The 22,710-nt window shown below is 43.8% G+C and overlaps 1 protein-coding gene across 5 annotated transcripts in view; it reads right to left on the bottom strand.

Annotated features, from left to right (window-relative positions):
- Positions 1-2,268: 2,268 nt before the first annotated feature.
- The window catches only part of RNF8 (ring finger protein 8), a 38,264-nt gene continuing 17,822 nt past the window's right edge, over positions 2,269-22,710 (bottom strand). For 2 of the 5 annotated variants that reach the window (XM_028479281.2, XM_028479282.2), the window contains 7 exons: positions 20,254-20,994; positions 17,003-17,065; positions 12,181-12,270; positions 10,021-10,128; positions 8,765-8,969; positions 7,744-7,810; positions 2,269-2,767 (listed from right to left, as the gene is read on the bottom strand). In XM_028479281.2, coding sequence (XP_028335082.1) covers positions 2,656-2,767; positions 7,744-7,810; positions 8,765-8,969; positions 10,021-10,128; positions 12,181-12,270; positions 17,003-17,065; positions 20,254-20,994 — 1,386 coding nt within the window. In that variant the 3' untranslated portion in view covers positions 2,269-2,655. Of the gene's footprint in view, positions 2,768-3,258; positions 3,333-7,743; positions 7,811-8,764; positions 8,970-10,020; positions 10,129-12,180; positions 12,271-17,002; positions 17,066-20,253; positions 20,995-22,710 lie in introns of all 5 variants that reach the window. The other 3 variants (XM_024122060.3, XM_024122061.3, XR_008615761.1) reach the window with 2 other exon arrangements.

The following is a 22,710-nucleotide window of genomic DNA, read 5'->3' as shown; positions in this document are numbered from 1 at the left end:
TGAGGTACCACCTCACATGGGTCAGAATGGCCATCATTAAAAACACTACAAATAACAGATGCTGGAGAGGCTGTGGAGAAAAGGGAAGCCTCGTACAATGTTGGTGGAACGTAAGTTGGTGCAGCCACTATGGAAAACAGTATGCAGGTTCCTCAGAAAACTAAAAATAGAATTACCATATGATCTAGCAATCCCACTCCTGGGCATATATCCAGACAAAACTCTAATTCAAAAAGATACGTGCACCCTTATGTTCATAGCAGCACTATTCACAATAGCCAAGACATGAAACAATCTAAATGTCCACTGACAGATGAATGGATAAAGAAGATGTGGTACATATATACACTGGAATACTATTCAGCCATAAAAAAGAACGAAATAATGCCTTTGCAGCAACATGGATGCAACTAGAGATTATCATACTAAGTGAAGTCAGTAAGAAAAAGACAAATACCATATGATATCACTTATATGTGGAATCTAAAATATGACATAAATGAACTTATCTACGAAAAAGAAACAGACTCACGGACACAGAGAACAGAGTTGTGGTTGCCAAAGGGGAAAGGGTTGGGAGAGGGATGGAGTGGGAGGTTGGGGTTAGCAAATGTAAGCTATCATATATAGAATGGATAAACAACAAGGTCCTACTGTATAGCACAGAGAACTATATTCAATATCCTATGATAAACCATAACGGAAAAGAATATTAAAAAAAACAATATATACGGGCTCTCCTGGTGGAGCAGTGCTTAAAAATCCGCTGCCAATGCAGGCGACACGGGTTCAAGCCCTGGCCCAGGAAGATCCCACATGTTGCGGAGCAACTAAGTTCGTGCACCACAACTTCTGAGCCTGAGCTCTAGAGCCTGCAAGCCACTACTGAGCCCACGTGCCACAACTGCTGAAGGCTGCGCGCCTAGAGCTCGTGCTCCACAACAAGAGAAGCCATGACAATGAGAAGCCCGTGCACCGTAACTAGAGAAAGTCTGTGCACTGCAACCAAGACCCAACACAGCCAAAAATAAATAAGTAAATTTATTTTTTTAATTTATTTTTTTAAAAAAGAATATATATGTATAACTGAATCACTTTGCTGTATCGCAGAAATTAATGACATTGTAAATCAACTGTACTTCAATATAAAAAATTAAAAAACAAAAACAAACTGTCATGGCTGAGCAGAATCTTTGGAGTTGGTCTCTGGACACGAGTCCACCATCTCCCTAGATTGTCGACTTTTCTTATTAAAGCACCTTTCCTTTCTTTAAAAAAAAAAAGAAGTATATCTGTACTCTTCTAAAAATTTATATACCCCATGCAACCTATAAACAAAACATATGTATATGGGAAACAGGAGACTGTTACATCAAGATGTAGTAATCTTTTCCTTCTGTTCTCTATTTCTCCAGAATTTTTTGATTTGGTTATAATGGCTATTTTTAAAGTATTATTTTCTATGTTTAACTTACTTCTTCCTTGACTACACCAGTATTTCAATCAGTAATCCCATTGAGAAAGATGAAAATGAAGACTAGGGACGCCAGAATCCCAATATACACAGGATTCAACAAAGGATAAACCTACCATCCCTATGAAACACATGGGGTATAAATAAAGAACTAGAGAGAACTGTTCTCTAGGTAGGCAGTAAAAGGGGAGAGGAAAATACCTTTCCATCTGGAAGCAAATCATTGAATGACATAATGCACAACCAGTTTCCTGCTAGAGCTCCTCATTTTAAATAACTACTCTTCAACTTCCTGTGTTTTCCTTCATTCTCATCACTGGTAACCAAGGATACCACAGATTTTCCTAAGCTCCTACTTCCCAAACATCAAACTAGTTTTCTTTGTTTAAAATGGGAAAGCAGCCAAAGAGAAATGACTTTTAATATTTAAAAAAAAGCATATCAAGTTCTCATAAAATCAGTGCCCATGTTTGCTGACATTGGGTAAAACAGATTTGGAAACAACTTCAGAACCCCAGCTGAAAGAAGGGAATTCACTCCATCCCAAAACCAGGTAGCAGTGACTCATCTCTGGAATGAAAAGGAGACACACCAGTTGGGGGCTTAACAGAGCCCATCTGCTATGGCCATGATCTTGGCCTTGGCTTCTTAGGCTGACATGCACTTGAGTCTATCATTGGATACAGTCACTTTCTTAGTTGCAATTTATGAGCTGCCAGTGTTTACTTGTGAGACTGTCTGGGAGCTGGAAGGGAAGGAAGATAAATATACCAAAGCCCATCTGAGCAACTGATAGGTTTTACATTTTATTTCCAGGAAATGACATTGTTTTCACAAAGAAGAGGTATGCCATCCTCTCAAAGAGAGGCTGCCTTCGCCTTCAGGGGCAGCCATAGGGATACACCCAACCAGCCCAAAACATATATCAACAGAGGTGCTTCTGAGGTACCAAAACAATAACAACAACAACAAATTTTAAAAGGAAAAAAAAAAAAAAAAAAAAAAGGACAACAGAAATATATAACCTGTTCAGTGTAGTGAAGCAGAGTCTCTTAAGTACTCTGAAGCAGTCGGTGCTTCAGACAATGGTGGTGGCAGCAGGGATGGCCAACATGGAGGGTCGTGACAGAGGACTTCCTAACTCAGTCTCTGTCCCACGTGGCTCTATCCCATGCTCTGTCTCAGAGCGGCCCCAGATCTGTCCATAGAGAATCCTCCAGACCATCCCAAGTTCCCATTGCCTGGCAGTCTTTCAAATGCCCTTGGAGCACGGTCTTCAGGACAGTCTCTTTGCTTTGGAGAGAAAATAAAAGAGAAATAAAGGAGGAGCCTGCATTTCCCTCCCCTGGCCTCCCTGCTGCCACCCTGTCTTTTCCCCACACAGCAGCCATGGTGAACCAAGAAAATCAATGGCAGATCATATCACTCTGCTCAAAGCCCACTCCTCACTTCTCCAGAGTAAAAGTCGAAGTCCTTCCAAAGGTCTATAAACCCCTATACAATTTGCCCCCTGCCCAACCCACTGACCTCACTTTCTATTCCACTTCCCATCGTTCACTCCACTCCAGCCACACCACCTCCTTGCTGTTCCTCCTATCCCCTCTGCCTAGGACACCCTTTCCCCAGATGGCAGCATGGCCACTGCCTACTCAGCTTCACTCAAATACCACCTTCTTCAGTGACTACCTTAACTACTCTATCAAAAACTGCCAATGCTCTCCTCATCATTCCCGACGCCTTTCTTGCTTAATTTTTCTCCATAGCACAAATCGCATCTAACTTACTAAGATTTTCACTTCTCTTTCTATTCTTCATACCTAGAAGAGTGTCTGGCACAAAGCTGGCCTTCAATTAATATCTGTTGGAGGAAGGAAGGAATTACATACACAGCAACAGGCAGGGAGAGGTGCAAGTTTTTCCTCTGTCCAGAGACAGAGGGGGTGCGAGGGGCTATTCACTGGCCTCTAGTGTTTTCCAATAGCTGTGCGTCCTTGATCCCAGAGAAGCAGGGATCTTGGCTTACACAAAGGGCAATCTCAAGACCTTCTCTGAGATTAAGGTCTCGAATGCTTTGGTAGGCAGATTGAAAATGTTATTAAATTTATATACAAGGGAACAATAAGAGTTTTGGGGGAGACACACATCAAGGGATAAGGCAGGGAAGGACAGTAGGTGACAAAAGAAGAGAAGGGAAGGAAAAATGGTGGGGCAAAAATGGGAGGTGGTGATGGAGGAATAAGAAAAAAAGCTTCTATTAATAAGTCTAATTTTTGATCCCATGTTAATTTTGCAAAGCATGAATTTTTAAGTCAAAATTTTTAAAAAATCCAGTGTTATAAACTATTTGAGTGCATGCAGGTGGACACCCCAACCCATGCCAATCTTGCTGAGTGCCACTTTCTCTTAAACACTGTCCTATGCCAGGCAGGCATGCTGACTTCATGCACATGACCCCCTGGATTCTTGGGGCAATACTGGCTAGATTAAAAGTACTTGCTAACAAGTATCCTCTATGGATGAGGTCAACTTGGCAGACACTGTTACTGCTGCCATTCCCCACATAGTCCTTTACAAGGCTCTGTCTTTCAACAAGTGATGATGGGTAACACCAGGGAAAGCCTTCCAGGTGGGCAGTCAGATACCCTCTTCAGAGACTGTGAGTTTCTCCTGTCCTGTGTCTGGATCACGCTCCTCCTAGCCTACAGGAAGCTGGCAAGAGCCACAGGCCATGTGATCTTACCTGGGCCAATCTTCCCAGAGACCACCAACCTCTGGAGGGACCTCTGTCTCAGATTCAGGAAAGCTATGGTTCATAAACCTTTCTCCCCACCTCAGCACCCCTGAAGGCCAAGGCACACTCCCACCAGCAGCCTCAGCTCAATATTATAGTATCAAGGGAGCTGGGAAGTGCAGTTTGAAAAAGCCCCTGTACTGAAAATTACTGTTCTAAAGGACCAACAAGATTTTACTTCTAGATAATTTGCTTTTTGCTTTTCAGAGCACAACCCAAAGAAGCTGCTAGGGAAAGCTTAAAGTGAGAATGTTAACACTCTTGTCAACCAACCAACACTTAATGAGAACAGAACAAATGGGAATGGGGGAGCAGTTGACAGAAGACTCTGCTCCAGCACCTCCCCAGCTCCAGAGGGAGATCCTCCATAGCAGATGTCACAAAATGTCTTCTCTTCAGGAAAATCTCACGTCAATATCCCAGCAAGCCACAATTACTCATTCGACAAGCACTTACTCAACATTTGTTATCTGCCCCAGCTCCAGGGCACCCTTTCTCCAAACACAGGATCTGGCATCCTAACACTCTCCTCCTCTCCTCTGGATAACCTGGCCTCCCAGACTTTACAAAGGATCTATGGCTAATCAGTCATGAGGCATTACTCCTCCCGTGCGGATATGGGCCTTGAAGACAACAACCAGCCGAGGAGGCCTGCAGTGGGGCTGCTCTCAGTGGAATCAGAGGCCCGTGCTGCCACAGACGGGCAGGTCCTTCTCTCTGAACTCAGGATCAGAGCAACCACTGCCCAGGAGGAAAATGGCCCTGCCAGTGTCAGAACTGTGACAATTACAGGCTTGCCAATTCTAGTTCCCAGATCCTACATTTGGTCCTTTAAAAATTCCCATGCACTGGGGATTAAACCAGCTTTCAATTGGCAAAGAAGGTTGGTATTTGAACTGAGAATTTTCTCTAAACTCCACACTGCAGCCCAATGAAGCTGCTGATGGCTCTGGCACATTTTCTTAAATCAGGCCTCAGAATCTTCTGTCTGTCTCTAGAGAAAACCTCAAAGCTGCACTCGCTGCGATAACTGCAGAAACCGAGACTGGTGCCAGAACTTCTCTCAGCCAGTGAGTGGGACAGGGAGGCCGATTCGGTTTGCTGTGTTGGCTCCTAGTGTTACTGAAAAGGCAGCAAGGCACCAGATTTAGCCTCTGAAGAGAAAAGAGGGGTCTGATATTATCTACTCTGTGGTATTAACTCTGTGTGAGGAGAGTCAGAGATGAATTTAGGACACAGGGCCCTTCTTTTATTTTCCAGTGGCTGCATGCATCTACCATGCTCGGACTTTTGAGAAGAAACCTGGACAGTGGGCTGGGTGAAGAAAGTACCTATGGGTGTGTGGAGAAAAGGGAACCCTCCTGCACTGTTGGTGAGAATGTAAACTGGTACAACCACTATGGAGAACAGTATGGAGGTTCCTCAGAAAATTAAAAATAGAGCTACCACACAACCCAACCCAGCAATTCCACTTCTGGGTACTTAACCAAAGAAAATGAAAATATTAACTCAAAAAGATAAATCCATGCCCAATGTTCACTGCAGCATTTTTGGCAATAGCTAAGATATGGAAGCAACTTAGGTGCCCATCGACAGATGAATGAATAAAGAAAATGTGGTATATATATATATACAAGGAACTATTTCTCAGCTATAAAAAAGAATGAGGGCTTCCCTGGTGGCGCAGTGGTTGAGAATCTGCCTGCTGATGCAGGGGACATGGGTTCGAGCCCTGGTCTGGGAAGATCCCACATGCCACAGAGCAACTGGGCCCATGAGCCACAACTACTGAGCCTGTGCATCTGGAGCCTGTGCTCTGCAACAAGAGAGGCCGCGATAGTGAGAGGCCCGCGCACTGCGATGAAGAGTGGCCCCCGCTTGCCACAACTAGAGAAAGCCCTCGCACAGAAATGAAGACCCAACACAGCCAAAAATAATTAATTAATTAATTAATTTTTTTTAAAAAAGAATGAGACCTTCCCATTTGCAACAACATGGATGGACCTAGAGTGTATTATGCTAAGTGAAATAAATCAGACAGAGAAAGACAAATACCATCGATTTCACTTAAATCTGGAATCTAAAAAACAAAACAAATGAGCAAACATAACAAAACAGAAATAGACTCATAAATACAAAGAACAATATGGTGGTTTCCAGAAGGGAGAGGGATGGGGGAATGCGTGAAACAGGGGAACTGAATTAACTTCCACTTACAAAATAAATTAAGTGATGGGGATGTAATGTACAGCATAGCGAATACAGTCAGTAATATTGTAATCACTTTGTATAGTGACAGATGGTAACTAGACTTATTATGGTGATCATTCTATAATGCATAAAAATACCAAGTCACTATGTAGTACATCTAAAACTAATACAACACTGTAAATCAATTATACTTCAAAGAAAAAAATAAAAACAAGAATAACCCCCAAAAAACAAAGAGAAAGTACATGGGTGTCGCCACCCACACAGAGACCCAGCAAACTTAAGCTCAAAGGCTGACCTTGGTCAAATCTGGGTTCCCAGGTCAGTGCTCCTCTCAGAAAGGGAAGAGAGAAGAAAACAGAAGGCACTCACAACACCTCAGTAGACACTTCCTAAGCCTTGGCTGTCCTCATGCTCCTCTGGCACTGTGTAGACATGTCTTGTTTGGGCCACCAAGGGGGGCACTGCTAGGAACAGGTCACTGCTTCTCATGCCTCTGTGCTTATGCTAATTCCTCTGCTTGGAAAGCTACATCCCTAGGGAATCTTTAGGACTCAGTTCAAATGGCACTTCTTCTGTGAAGCTTGCTCCCATACCTCCACCTGTCCAGGCCGAATTGACTGTCCTCTCCTCTGCAATTTTCCAGCACCCTATTATGGAACTTGTCACATTACCTACTTGCTTTTCTGTCTCCTCTGTAGACTGTGAGAGCTGAGACAATACCCTGTTTATCTCTTTATCCCAGTGTATAGTGTAGTGTTCCTAAAAATACTTATGGAGTGATGGGAGGTGGAGAGGAAGAGCAATGAATTCTGCCAGATTCAAGTGGCTCCTGGGAGGTAAAATACCTATGGGAGGGCTTCCCTGGTGGCGCAGTGGTTGGGAGTCCGCCTGCCGATGCAGGGGACAAGGGTTCGTGCCCCGGTCCGGGAAGATCCCACATGCCGCGGAGCGGCTGGGCCCGTGAGCCATGGCTGCTGAGCCTGTGCATCCGGAGCCTGTGCTCCACAACGGAAGAGGCCACAACAGTGAGAGGCCCACGTACCACCAAAAAAAAAAAAAAAAAACCTATGGGAACTCAAAATTGGGCACAAAGTCCAATAGTACATAGTTGTCAGAAAAGTAGAAAACACTTTGGTTTCAAAGAACTGCCTGAGGACCGCCCCACCCTCAGAATGTCTTCCTTGGGCATAACAGGCTCAACACCTGGCCTGTGACAGGCTTGCTGCCCTTGCAATGGCTGACCAACAGAGGGCCAATTCCATACCATAGCTGCTTGCAAATCAGCATGAGATTTCTGGCCGTACTCAAAGAGGCTGACATCTGTTGAAGGGCTAGGAGAAAGAGAATGATAGAAGATCCTGTTCTTAGCAGTGTGGCTTTTAAGGCTTCAGCTTCTCTGGACTTAGAGAAGAGAACATCCAAAGACACACATGAACATGGGTTCCCAATGGCCAGGTGGTGGAAAGCACCTGGAAGGGCAGTGAGCTTTTGGTTCTTCTCCTCTGATTGGCCTTTATGTGCAACCAATTGACCTCACAGCACTTTGGCTCTGAGCTTTCCCAGAGGGTAGTACTGTACTAGATTTCTAAAGGGACTGAACATGATAATCAGACCCACTCTGCTCCTCTTTACTCTCATCTCTGCCCAATAACCATCCTTCCGATCCATTGGCTTCTTTGTGCTTTGCCCCAGGACACATTCTTTTGCCACCAGGACATTCAAGTCTCAAGCAGAGTGGCTCTGCAACCTTCAACACAGCAGGCCCCAAGTATGATGAGATCACTTGTTTAAATTAGCAGATATTCACTATGGAAGTATGGTTCCTTGAGGAAACTCACCCACCCCTTCCCTAATCTCTTTATTTAAACTCTCTCTGGCTGGGAAACCTGTTTGTACCACATCCTATTTATAATTTATTGTATACGCAACCCAAGATTTCTGCAACACCCAGACAGCAACTAAACTGTCTTGAACAACAGCACCATCTAGTGACCAGAACAGCAAGCTGTGTGACCATGTGTTTTTCTAATCACATCCTTTTTTATCCCCAAAACCAAGACACATACACCTAAGCCTCCCCATTCCCTGCTGGTCAAATAACAGATAATTCTACCTCAACTCTTTCTTACATGTTCATTATCTTTAACTCCCTTTACTTTTCCCAATTTCTTCCACCTCTTCCTTAGCTCAAGAATCATTTATCTTACTCTTCCTGATCCAAAAAACTCTGCCTACGTTTGTAGTCCTTTGTTGAGGGGACTTACCTCTTGTTCATACCCACTCACCTTTTCGTTCCCTGATGAGGACAATTCGTCGTTCTTTCACTTCCGAGCTCAGATTATCTACCATCTTATTAATGCAATTGTCTAGAACCAGGGAGTGGGTTTTCGACTTGATGTCCTTCCGACAAATGGGGCATTCTATCTTCCGCTTCATCCACTCACTGATACAGTAGGAGCAGAAACTATGCGCACAGTTCAAGGTGACAGCCTATAATGGGAATGTGAACACACAGATCAGAACTGTGATGCTTACCTCCCGAGGGTGGTTGCGATCTCAGAAACAACTCAGATCACACTGCCAACATGGGTTAGCTACCCTGCAAACAAATGTCACTGGACGTAAGTAGGACTAGTAAGTGTGTGAACGTTTGGTATAAATACATCACTAATTCTCTCATGAAAACAAATTTATGTCCTAATGGTGAATTAGCACCTCAATTTTAATATATGAAGGGGAACGCACAGTGAATACTCAGTATACAGAATGGTAGGAGGCATCATCTTTACTCAAAAGCAGCTAAAAAAGTATATGTAAAAGAGAACTTAGGCTGGGAAAAAATGTAATGGGTTCAACTGATAGTGCCTTAAGTAAGTAAGCCTGTGAGAAGAGAGAAAGCAGAAGGAAGCCTGTATGTGAGGGGCTCCTATAAGTAACTCCAATGGTCAGCTTTCTGCCAGGACACTTTTCACTCCCCAAAACATAAACCATTCTCCTCATTACTCGTTTATGTATACCTCCTAAGATACAACTTTTGCGAGGCTCAAAAGTCTTCCTTCCTGTTTTTAGGATAGCAGTGGAAAATAACACAGAACTCATGTATTTTTCAAATGCCAAGTTGAGACCAGAAAGCCAACTAGGAGACCTTCTCGGTAACATAGTTGTCAGACAAGTAGAAAACACAGGACATTCTGACCTGTGGGAGGGTGGGGCAGCTCTCACGTGGTTCTTTGAAACCAAAGTGTTTTCTCCCCAACACCAAAGAGATAAAGGCTTTATTACAGCCCAAAACATTGATTCTGCCAAACAGATACTCAAGAACAAATGAAATAAGAAAAAAGACAGTGGAGGTAAAGAAGACTACAAAAACAAATGAGAAGTGACCATCTCTAGCAGTCACTTTGAAGTCAAATAGCTACAGTAAGTTCCTGGAGGAAAAACATTCTTCAGAATGTTTCCCTACAGCAGAAGCAGTCTGTGTAGCTGAGGCTCCATTCAGGGTTGGGAGAGTGAGAAGGCGTGAGCCACCATTCATAATTACCTCAATGAAGTATTCTGAACAAATAATACACTGGAGCTCATTCTCTAGCACGTCATTCACATGGCTAAGAACTTCCTCCTTCTGTGCTTGCACCTTCTCCTTCTCTTCCTGCAAAAACACACAACCCCACCTGTCATTCGGGAGAACCAACAAGAATGCAAAACAGGACAGGAAGCAGGGTTAATAGTCTGCAATAGGATTCAGAAGGAATCTAAATTAAAAATTCACCCTGGCACAGCAACATGAGAATAAAACTCTTTCCGCAAGGGTTACTGTTTCTCAGAACTGCTTTCTAATATAGGACACTATCTTCCTTTTTTTCCCCTCTCAACTTTTTTAGTATGTATTCGCATTGCATGTTCTGTCTCCTTCCCAAAAATTAACCAAATGATAAAAACTGAAGATAGCATACCCACCCCACTAACCACCCAAGACCAGAATGAGGCATTAAGTATCCTATAGCAAACTGCAGTTCAGAGGTGATACAAAATCATTCCAAGCAACCAAGAACTCACTGGATAAGAAAGAAATGAGGAACAATCCATAAATGCAGGAAGCTTGAATTAGTGTATAAGGTCCCTTATGTTCTTTGCAGCTGCCTCTCCTATAAAATAAGGATAATACCTATGTTCCCTAGAGGCAGGAGGCTGGAGAGATGGCCTCTTGAAGTACCTTCAGGGCCCACACTCTATGATGCTTGTCACTTCCCACTCCTGCAGTGCAATTTCCCTGTGCTTTCCCCAAGAGGTCAGACTGCTTGTGGACACACTTTTTAAGGAGGATCTAGGTGTGCTCTCTTGAAGCCAACATTTATTAAGTTAGCACCTCATCTCCAAAACAGAAAGGATAAGGAGCCCCTGAAGGGGAGAGGAAAAGCCATTTAGGGTATATTTGAGTGGTTCATTTATTTCTCATGTTTTACTTTCTCTTCTAATCAAAGCAAAGACTGTCAGACTGCTTAGGGAAGTGAAGAGGGACTGAACCCAGTTATAACTAGAGTCAAGTTCCCTGAAAACTTTTGAATTACTGGATTTAAAAAGATGTGGTGGGCTTCCCTGGTGGCGCAGTGGTTGAGAGTCCACCTGCCAATGCAGGGGACACGGGTTCACGCCCTGGTTCGGGAAGATCCCACATGCCGCGGAGTGGCTAGGCCCGTGAGCCATGGCTGCTGAGCCTGTGCATCCGGAGCCTGTGCTCCGCAACGGGAGAGGCCACAACAGCGAGCGGACCGTGCGTGTACCGCAAAAAAAAAAAAAAAAAAAAAAAAAAAAAAAAGATGTGCTGGTTTCTTGGAGGCTGGGGAAGGAGGAACTATGTAATTTAAACAGAGGATAAGGAAACTAGAAAGAGAGTCTCCTCCTTTTCTGTATTCTGCTCCAGATCTGTACATGAGGAGAGGTGGGCTGAGAGATGCAGTCAGACTCAGGCATAAGTTTCAGGTCAGAGGATGCAAACTGGTGGCCTGTGGACTGGATCCAGCCCGCAGACTTATTTAGTCTGGTATTCATGGTATCAAAACACTGAACTGTTGCCAATCCTTGAAAACTGGGATACTTTATATAAACATTTGGATTTCCATCTTCCGTGGAAAACTCAGATCGGACAACACTGGGCTTGCATTTCTGGATGGCAATGACTGGCTGCATCAGAGAAGAGCTGCCTCTTGGGGTGGGGGTGAGGGTGCACCTCTGCCTCACAGCTCCCCACTATGTTCTTACACCCAGGCCACTTTACTCACTTCTATTATCGGTCTGACCCCAGTGGGTACTTGAGTTTACAACCCCTAATTTAAGAGTTCCACTGATGTGATATGGGAAATAACTACATAAATGCATCAAGATGAACTATTTTTTATTTTGACTATACCACCCCTTAGCCTATGTGAGTGAGACACTCTGAAGGAGCATTTACCACAGACAATGGACTAGACTCCAGGATGTGTCTTATTCCCAGCATTTTGCTTCTGGATAAAGGAAGGAAACAGATGTTGTCTTACAGGCAGAACCTTCTACAGCCCTAACTAATTTTACAGATTATTTCCCTTGAGGAAGGAAACAGCCATAACCTCTCCCTTCATTCACCATACCAACCCTTGCACTGTGGAAAATGCTGAGTTGCATGTGCTAACCAAATTCTAAACCTTCACCTTCTTTCCAGTACCTTGGTCTGCTCCAGTTCTTTGTTCTTGGCTTGAATGATTGCTTCAAAGTCCTTCTTGTTGCGATTTAGCTCTTCCATCAGAGCCCGATGCTGCAGAAACATAGCAGATACATACTCAAGATGCGTTACACTGCATTGTTCCTCTCAGCCACCATGCCTGTCTCTCCGTCAGCAGCTTTGGTTCAAGAGATCAATGAACTGGCAATTTCAAAATAATGTTTTTGTTCCGTCAGGACATCCCACTTACATGCTGCTTTTTTCAGGGAAAGGGGCAGATAGGGAGGGACGCCATCAAATCTATTAATCCCTCTGGAAATAACCCAACTTCTGTGGCCATCCAAATCAACTGAAGAATTTACACTGCCTTCCAGAGAGTCTGATTCTGTGGGTTTGGCTTGGGGCCCAGGGATGTGCATTTTTTACAAAGCCACATAAGTGATCCTGGGAACAAATGCTCAAGAACTCGTAAGTAACTCTAAGGCTACCCAGCACTGGGAGCAGCTTTTAAGAAATAATCAGGGAAATATGGATTCAGGAAAACTAGATAATCATTTCCTTTGAAATGAAAAAGACCTTTAACCTATTTATTCTATAAATCACATACTACATGCTCATAAGGCAATGCTGCCTGAACCCTGGCTGTGTCTTCTGGAAGCTGGCACGCCCAAGAGCTAACAGCTCATTCATTGTGACTAACTGCCTACATCAAATGTCAAGAAGTTCCATTTCTATGAAACATAATTTCTGAGCTTCCTCATACTTAAGTATAGCTTATATTTTAAATCTCATTTCAAATCCTTTTTTAAAGAAGGTGATCTTTTTTTAAAAAATTTTAATTCTTTTATTTGGTTTTTTTTCCTTTTTTCTGTTTTAATGAGAACTATATTTTCAAATGGTGGACTCTTTCTGCCCATAACTAAACTGAGGAAGACCTGCTGACTTAAAAGTCCATGGGTTGGGAATTCCCTGGCGGTCCAGTTGTTAGGGTTCTGTGCTTCCACTGCAGGGGGCACTGGTTTGATCCCTGGTGGGGGAACTAAGATCCCAGATCCCACAAGCCATGTGGCATGGCCAAAAAAAATAAATAATAATATTGTATCTATGTTAAACCTGCTGAATTTAATAACAGTGCTAGGATGATGTAAGAGAACGCCCTTGTTTTGAGGAAACAAATACTAAAGTACTTTAGGGTAAAGGGATGTAAAACATGCAATTACTTTTAAATACTGAAGTACTTTGGGGTAAAGGGACATAATACGTGCAATTACTTTTAAATAATTCATAAAGAAATATACACATGGAGAAAGAGAGAAAATGGTAAAGCAACTCTTGGTAGCTGAACCAATACCAGAAACTGCCTACCTCCACATTTCATATACATAAGAAAAATAATCCCCCAAGTCAGTTAGCTAATTTACACTTTGCAGCTGAAAGTGTGCTTTACTGATAACTCAGCTGACTCCAATTCACCTTCTACATGTCCAGAATCACACTATATAACGGACATTCTGAAAACAGAAATGGACTTAGAGTCCCAGTAACTTACAAAGGCTAGTCACTTAACCAAGTCACTTAACTACTTGCGGTTAAAGTATAGTTACTTATAAGATGCAAACATCAAAATGGCATTTGTGATGAGTGCGTTGTAAAATGCAAAGTGCTATATAAGTACGGGTAGTTTCTAAAACTGTGTTTGTGCTTTTTTACCCTTTTATAGCTGTGTTTAAAATGTTGGCTAGAAGAGTTAAAACTTGTAGAAACATTTTCTTTTGCACAGGAGTCCTTTTATGCTCATTGTTTGCTTATAAGGAAAAACTTCTGAATAAGAATTTAACCATTTTCTGCGCACCTACATAGAAGGTAAAGAATTATTACACTGTCTATAACTCAGAAGCCTTTCTAGGCTAGTACCTATTTCTGGTTTCTTTTAGGAGACACAATCATAACAAAAATATTTAATGTGCCAGGCACTGTGCAAAGTGGCTTACACACATTGTGTGATTCTCACAAAAACTCAGTGAGTTCGACGCAATTATTATTTCATCATCAGTAAAATGGGGAAAACAATAGCAGTTACTCACAGGGCTGTTGTAACGATTTGAAAAGAGCATTTAGCACAGTGCCTGGCCAAAAGTAACTGCTACACAGTTTACCATTTGTTGGTACCTTCATTTTACAGATAAACAGACACAGAAAAAGGCAAGTGTAAGCAACAGGATTTTCAACTCAAGTCTGACTCCCCAAGTTTCTGCCGCTTTCTTTCTTCTTCCTTTTTTAAAAATTATCTCCTCGTACAGTAGGGGGAAATAGTAAATCCCCATGATAGTGGCTGAACTTAAAGCCAGGAAACACCTAATTTAATTGTCTTTGACTGTCCTCACCCCCTACCAACGCCTGGCAAAGTGAGCTGCTCACTAAGTTCTTGAACTAATGAAAGACTAAGTTTCTAACCCGGGTGAGCTAGGCTGAGTAGAGTCTCCTCATCTCTGAGCGGGTGTCCCTGGCTGCAGACCTGAAGAGGCTGTTCAGGTCCTGTTTGGGGAAACGGACTTGTCTTCCCCTCCTCAAAAAAACAATTTATCAAGGGCCACTGCCCTCCGACCCACTAGGACTTGAAGAGTCCCAACCTACATTCGCCTATGATAACTCCTATACGTCTCCACCACCGCCACGGCGACACTTTTGGAGCCCAGCTCTCCCCCGCCTTCCTCTTGGCAGGCGCCGAAGGTGGTATTTCTGAAAAGATATTACTCAAGAAACACATTTTAAACTGTGTGGTCTGGGGCTTCCCTGGTGGCGCAGTGGTTGAGAGTCCGCCTGCCGATGCAGGGGACACGGGATTGTGCCCCGGTCCGGGAGGATCCCACGTGCCGCGGAGCGGCTGGTCCCGTGAGCCATGGCCGCTGGGCCTGCGCGTCTGGAGCCTGTGCTCCGCAGCAGGAGAGGCCACAACAGTGAGAGGCCCGCCTACCACAAAAAAAAAAAAAAATGTGTGGTCTGGGGGCTTCCCTGGTGGCGCAGTGGTTAAGAATCCGCCTGCCAATGCAGGGAACACGGGTTTAAGCCCTGGTCCGGGAAGATCACACATTCTGCGGAGCAACTAAGCCTGTGCGCCACAACTACTGAGCCTGCGTGCCACAACTACTGAGCCTGCGTGCCACAACTACTGAAGCCTGCGCACCTAGAGCCTGTGCTCCGGAACAAGAGGAGCCACCGCAATGAGAAGTTCGCGCACTGCATTAAGAGTAGCCCCCGCTTATCGAAACTAGAGACAGCCCGCGTGCGGCAACAAAGACCCAATGCAGCCAAAAATAAACAAACTAATTTTTAAAAATAAAATGTGTGGTCTGCAGAAAACAGGCAGTTATGTCAGAAGTCCTGAATATTCATCTTGACCACTAATTAGATGCATGTGCCTTAATTTTCTCATTTATAAGATGGGAAAACAGGTGCCCTCCTACATTGGGGTTAATAAGAAAAAAAAATAACATATATGAGAGTACTCAGAAAAGTTTTTAAAGCTCTATGTAAATGTAAGTTATTACAATTATAGGCCTGGAAAATGAAAAAGAACAGCTTCAGAAAGACCACCAGGTGGACCGAACAATAACCATGTTTCATTTGAGAGTAGTAGGTCCCCCAGGCATGCTGTTAGAGAACCATGACCTAAAAGTATCCTATTTTAGGTTAATGAATGGAGACTGGCTAAGTGCATTATGCTAAATGATAGTGTGTTTTCCAGTCTGTCTCAGTAGAGGGTGAGGTGTTGTGGGTGCAGGGTGCTTAATGATTCCTCAGGGATTTCCAAGAGCAGAACCTTACTCTTTTCCAGTCAATTTCAAAACATTATCTGAATATTAATTTAATAATCCTCTAAATGGGAAGCATGCCTAACCCCCCTACCCTAGAAAATACACAAGCTTAGAAAATAAAATTCCAAAAAGACTGAATTTTTCACCTAATGCTTTCCAAGGCTGTTTGTGTACCCAAGGCTATTTGTGCACCCAAGGCAGGCACCCTCCCAAGCATGAAGTAATATGTGACTGTTAGCACTGTAAAAAGGTTGGGAGATAGGTAAGCGATAAAAGAATCGAATGATAAATTCTCCTGAACAAATTCTAATGCGATTACTCATTTTTCTCAAGGAGATACAAACACTCACCTCCTGACTTATAACAAACTACTAATCATTACACATAAAGAGAAGACAAAGCAGGTTTTAAAGATGCAAAAGGACTCATAAAAAAATAAACAGAGGAGAGAGACAGTCAAGTTAAACTAAATAAATTACAGGCAATCTTTTAGGATAACTTTATTCCTGTGAGCCTTGCCCCCTTCAGTAAATTGATACGTTTTGCTGACGGTTAAACTGCACATTCTCAACCTAACCAAAAATGCTTAATTGGAACATTCTCAGATGGTTTCCGGATGGCTTCAGCTCAGGAATGGTGAGGTAATGGAGGCCCTTGCAGGCCCTGGTGGCCAAGTCACAGCTAGCAATTTCCCTCTGCTGCTCTCACCTTTCTGGAAGCACAGCCACTCTCCTAGAGAGCCTCCTAATCGCTACAGGCTCATTTCATCTTCACCAAAGCAACTCGTGCTCAAATGAAGATGTAAACTTTCATGCTGAGGTCTGGCATGTCTGTGGGGCTCCAAGTCTCCGACCTGATGGCGTGAGCAGCTGCCACCTGCTCTGTCTACAGACTGGAGATGCCACAGAGGTGTGCGCTAAGCAGCAGAGGCAGCTGGTGGCCACAAGAAGCCTCGTTGCCACCTCACTCCGCCACCCACTATAAGCTCAGGACAATGGTAAGAGATTTACCTCCTGCAGAGCCTGGGCCAGCTGTTGCTTCAGGTCCTCTTCTCCTTGCTCTTTCTCCAAACCCTGCAAAGCCAAAAACAAAATGTAAGGTTACCCTGCAGGAAGGGGGAAAAAGGGACAAAATCCAGTAACAAGCAGAGCAGACTTGCTAGCGTGAGCATCTGGAAACAACAGGGGGCAGGGAGTGGGTGGAAAATCTCCCATTTTACTTCAAGCTGTTGGCAGTAAGGAACTTAAGCAGAATTAAACTGCTCAAATACTGCACACCTCAGGGCTGTCACCTTCAAGGCACCACTCAGGGTGTTCTGGAGAAACTCTGGATTAATACTCCAAGTCCCCTTCACTGGCTAATGCTTCGACTCCCAAAAGGATGTAAACTGAGAGCTTCTGAGTCACCAAGTATCTGAACTGAAACACAATCCCCTGAGCTGGCACTCACAAGCTCCACCATGTTTCTTTCCTCAATTCTGGCCACTCTGTCTCTCACTCTGAGTCTTTACCACTTCTAGACCATAAACTGCTCCTCCTCCTGCCTTGCCTGAGCTTATGCTGTATCTCCTCCATCTGCACTCTCGAATGTGGATGCCTTCTACATCATCACTTTCCTACATCCAGCACCTTCCAGAAGACCCTCTGGGCCCTTCCCTCCTTAACAATTACCTACCTGGGACTTCCCACGTAAGACTCCGCACTCCCAAGGCAGGGGGTCCAGGCTCGATCTCTGGTTGGGGAACTAGATCCCACATGCATGCCACAACTAAGAAGTCCGCATGCTGCAACTAAGATGTCTGCATGCCACAGCTAAGAAGCCTGCATGCCGCAACTAAGAAGTCTGCATGCCACAACTAAGAGTCTGCATGCTGCAACTAAGAAGTCTGTATGCCACAACTAAGAAGCCCACACGCTGCAACTAAAAGATCCCATGTGCTGCAACAAAGACCTGGCGCAGCCAAAATAAATAAATAAATAAAATAAATATTAAAAAAGAAAGAATTACCTACCCATTTAATATGTCAACTGGAAATTGTTCTCTAATCTAAATATATTGACTTGAAACTGTTCTGATTATTTTGTGTGTATAATACATCTTGTCTCCTCAACCAGATATATTCCTTATTGGCAAAAACCATTTATTAAGCATCTTTATAACCACCCAACCTCAAGTGTAGTGCCAGGTAATGTAGGTGCTCAAAAAAAATCTGTGTGGCTAATATGTATAAAGTAGATAACTAAAAAAAAAAAAAAAAATGATGTGGAGAATTCCATAACAGACAGAGTCCTCCTCCCATTATAGTAGTTGAAAATGCCACATCCTTGCTTTCATGATGTCCTCTGAACCCAAAGTGCTACCCTGGAACAACCAGACACCCTCAGAAACTGGTTACTTGAGGTTACAGGGAGTGCAAGATTCCACCCCATTGGGTAGTGGTGGAAGTATCACACAATAATATTTAATTTCCAGAGGAGCAGCAGAAGTGATTCCAGGCTTGTGTTGAGACCCCAGCATTAGCACTGCTGGCCCTGCAGGTGAGATGTCTGTGCCCAGTGACAACAGCATAGCATCCTCCTTGGACTAGGTCTGTCTCATTCCTGACTGTGTAGTTTCCAGCCTTGTTTTCCCAGTCCCCCAGCAACTAATGTTGTTTAAATAAATTCCTTATATTGCCAAAAAAAATAAAAATAAAAATCTGTGTGGGAATTCCCTGGCAGTACAGTTGTTAGGACTCCGTGCTCTCAATGCTGAGGGCCCAGGTTCAATACCTGGTTGGGGAACTAAAATCCCACAAGCCACGCAGCGCAGCCAAAAAAAAAAAAAAAAAAATTGTCTGAAGTAGCAAAGATTAAATGAGCTTCTGAGCAAGCGGTAGGGGTAGGATAAATTCTTAGGGCTTGGTGGGAGAGGGGAATGCAACTAATAAACAAAGGACTAGATATATGTCACTAGGAGCGATTTATATATGGCCCTCTCATTCCTGGAGAAATTCTCTAAACCAGTCCTTTTTGCCTTTCTTTACCATTTTGATAAGGAAAAAGATTTCACAGCTATATCTTGAAGCATGCCGAAAGCAGCCACAAATATTAACAGTAACTCTTGTTCCTGAGCACATAAGCCTTTAAAGACAGCTCTGCTCTGGTGAAGGTGTCATACAGTAAATATGTAGAGATAAACCTCCATCTATTAATTTCAAGAACTAGTCCAGGCTGGAAAAGGACAGCAAAAACGTACACATAAGCAAGCAGTGTATACCCTTAGAAAAGACCTATTTAATCCATGGCCTTTGCTAAAACCAGCAGTTTACAGGGATAGCTGAGATTAGAATGAAATCAACAAATCGTTCAGAAATAAGCCAACACAACTGGTTGTTTCTTACCCTGAGTAAAGTACATGAAAGAGAAAAGCTTATTCACTTCAATCCTGATTGGCCCCTCTTAGTTCTAAGTCAACAATGGGGAATTCTTGACATTCAGTATTACCTGAGCAAGTAGGTAAGAGTAAAACATGTGGCTCTTGCCAGATGGGAACTGACATTTTGAGCAGAACCAGGACCAGCCGTAGCCTAGAAGCTTTGTGCAAGAGCTTGTCATCTACACAAATGACTTGGGGATGCAGACACATTTGCCCTCACCTTGACATAGCTAAGACTGTCATTATTTTATCTACTAAAGGCCCCGTGGAAGGTAGTTTACCACTCAACCCAACAACTGAGTCATGGTGTACATGTCCCCTCCCATGCTGGCTACTCAGGTCAGAAACAAACATTTTCTGCCTTTCTAGCTTCCCACTTCCTAGGTTAGCTACAGAGCTAACAAGTTGCCAGGTAAATCAAGGGCAGAGTAATCAGGTGACCTACACCTGCCTTGGGTACAGGAATTTGGCTTTGACCTCAGAACAGAGAAAGATTACTCATGAAGACAACTATTGCATTAATTGGGGTGTGCTGTAATTTGGGAGCATCTTCACCTTCATCCAACCTCTCTCTGAATTTACCTCAGTTCTGAGAAGCCTCACCTTTACATCCTGTTATAGCTTGGCTGGTTCTGCCAGTCACCGTTCCCCATCTTGGCATCCCAACTCTGGCTCTTGATCTGATCATCATGCTGAACCTCAAAGTTTTCTGTTCCCATTACATCTCCTGTCCCTGGCACTCAGCACTTGGTCCCTGATCCAGAAACAGAGAGTTCTGGCCAGAGGCTCACAAAGGGCCTGCCCACCCCAAGGGGCAATCTTGTCCTTCCCTCCTGTGTGGTACCTGGAGATGCTGCTGCTCTTCCTGGAAAGTCTTCTCCAGCTGCTCCACTCTGGCCTGCTGTTGGGCCTGCTCTGCACACAGCTGGGACTGTAAATCCTGCAGTTCCTGCTCCATTTTCACAATTTTCTTTGAGTTCCCTTTTTGGGTCTGCTTTTTCACATTCAGAACAGCTACCTGCTTTTCCTGCATCTGTGTTTTCAGCTTTAGAATCCTGGACATCTTTACCTTAAACAGCTCTAAGCTGCTCTGAGATGCTAAAGGATTTGAGGCTTTCTGCTTCTTATAATGAAGCTCTACAACTTTTGCGGGGCCTGGGTAAACATGAGCCCCTGTGGTCTTCCCACTTAGCTGAAGAGAAGTCAACTTGGGATCAAAATATTCAGAGGGTTGACTAGCCACTTCACCCTTCCCATGTGACTTCACTGGCTGACCAGGTTCACAAGACACTTTACTTATTTTGGATTTCAAATTTGAGGGGCCTTCAGCTCCAGAACCCTCTAATTCATTCAAACTAAATTTCCTTTTAGTTCTCAAGCCCTTATTTTTTTCCATCATCTGGTCACTTTTTGGGGAAAGACAAGGATAAATCCTCTCCCAGTCTTCTTCAGTAACTTCATATTCATACTCTGCATTCTCCTTATTTTCCAGAGGCACCCCAAGCTGGATGTGATCTCCATTATGGATAGAATAGACCTTTAAAGGTTCTAGACGTTCTCTGTTCAGCCAAACACCATTCAGACTCTGGGGAAAGGGAAAGAAAGACAAAATAAGCTTCATGATTTCCCTCCTCTTAATGGAATTTCTCTCCTGCTGCTGCAAAACCTTCTGTCTTTTCAGAAAGAAAATCCTTGGAGGCAGAGTCAAGATGGTGGTGTGGGAAGATGGGGAGTTAGCGTCTCCCCACAACTAGGGTGCCTGCTGCCACTGGTGAGGGACTCTGATGCCCAAGGAGATGGGAAGAACCCCAAAGTGAACCTGTAGGACGTAGGGGGACTGAGGCGGGAGGAGAAGTAGAGGCCAGATAGGATTGGCACCCCTGAGGCCGGGGAGATCAGGAGAGGCAGGCAGGAGGGGCCCTCCAGAAGGAGCGGGAGAGGTGGGGAGGGTGACTGCCCTGCCCACTCGAGCCCAGGAAGCCTGCTGGGCTCCCAGGTGAGGTCCCCTGCCCTCTGAGACCAGGGGTGGGGGGCATGCCTGGGCCCCTTCTGTTCCTTGAACCTAAGCCCCACCCCCCACAGCCCCCAGGGCCTTTTCCAACCCTGTGGGTCCTGAGCATTGGCCCCGCCCACCACCCAAACCTCGCCCTTGCTTAGGCCCCACCTTCCACAGCCAAGGCCTTCCCCCCACCCCACCCCCGGCCCTTTTTTTCTTTTCTTTTCCCTCTTCCTCTTTTTTCCTATTGTGATGTACCTTTCAGTTGTTGATTCGTCTATATTTTTATATTCTTTCTAACATATCTCTTCATTTCCTAGTCTAATTTTATTTTTTACTTTGTTACTGTTCTTTTTTTTCCACCCCGCGCGGCTTGAGGGATCTTGGTTCACGAGCTCAGGGTTGGGCTGAAGCTCCTGCGGTGGGAGCTCCGAGTCCGAGCTACTGGACTAACAGAGAACCTCAGACCCCAGGGAATATTCATCAGAGCGAGGTCTATAGAGTTCATCATCTTAGCACCAAGACCCAGCTCTGCCCAATAGCTACAAACTCCAGTGTTGGAAACCTCAGGCCAAACAACCAGTAAGACAGGAACACAATCCCAATCATAAAAAAGAAAAAAGAGAGATGGCAAAAAAATACGTCACAGATGAAGGAGCAAGGTAAAAACCTACAAGACCAAGTAAATGAAGAGGAAATAGGCAATCTACCTGAAAAAGAATTCAGAGTAATAATAGTAAAGATGATCCAGAATCTTGGAAATAGAACGGAGGCACAGATTGAGAAAATATAAGAAATGTTTAACAAAGATCTAGAAGAACTAAAGAACAAACAAACAGAGATGAACAACACAATAACTGAAATGAAAAATACACTAGAAGGCATCAATAACAGAATAACTGAGGCAGAAGAACGAATAAGTGAGGTGGAAGACAAAATAGTGGAAATAACTGCTGAGGAGCAGAATAAAGAAAAACGAATGAAAAGAATTGAAGACAATCTCAGAGACTTCTGGGACAACACTGAATGCACCAACATTCGAATTATAGGGGTCCCAGAAGAAGAAGAGAAATAGAAAGAGTCTGAGAAAATATTTGAAGAGATTATAGTTTAAAACTGCCCTAACATGGGAAAGAAAATAATCACCCAAGTCCAGGAAGCACAGAGAGTCCCATACAGGATAAACCCTAGGAAAAACACACTAAGAGATATATTAATCAAACTAACAAAAATTAAATTCAAAGAAAAAATATTAAAAGCAGCAAGGGAAAAACAAAAAATAACATACAAAGGAATCCCCATAAG

Source organism: Physeter macrocephalus, chromosome 18, assembly GCF_002837175.3.
Source record: "Physeter macrocephalus isolate SW-GA chromosome 18, ASM283717v5, whole genome shotgun sequence".
Classification (NCBI taxonomy): domain Eukaryota; kingdom Metazoa; phylum Chordata; class Mammalia; order Artiodactyla; family Physeteridae; genus Physeter; species Physeter macrocephalus.
This window is presented reverse-complemented; position numbering and strand designations above follow the sequence as displayed.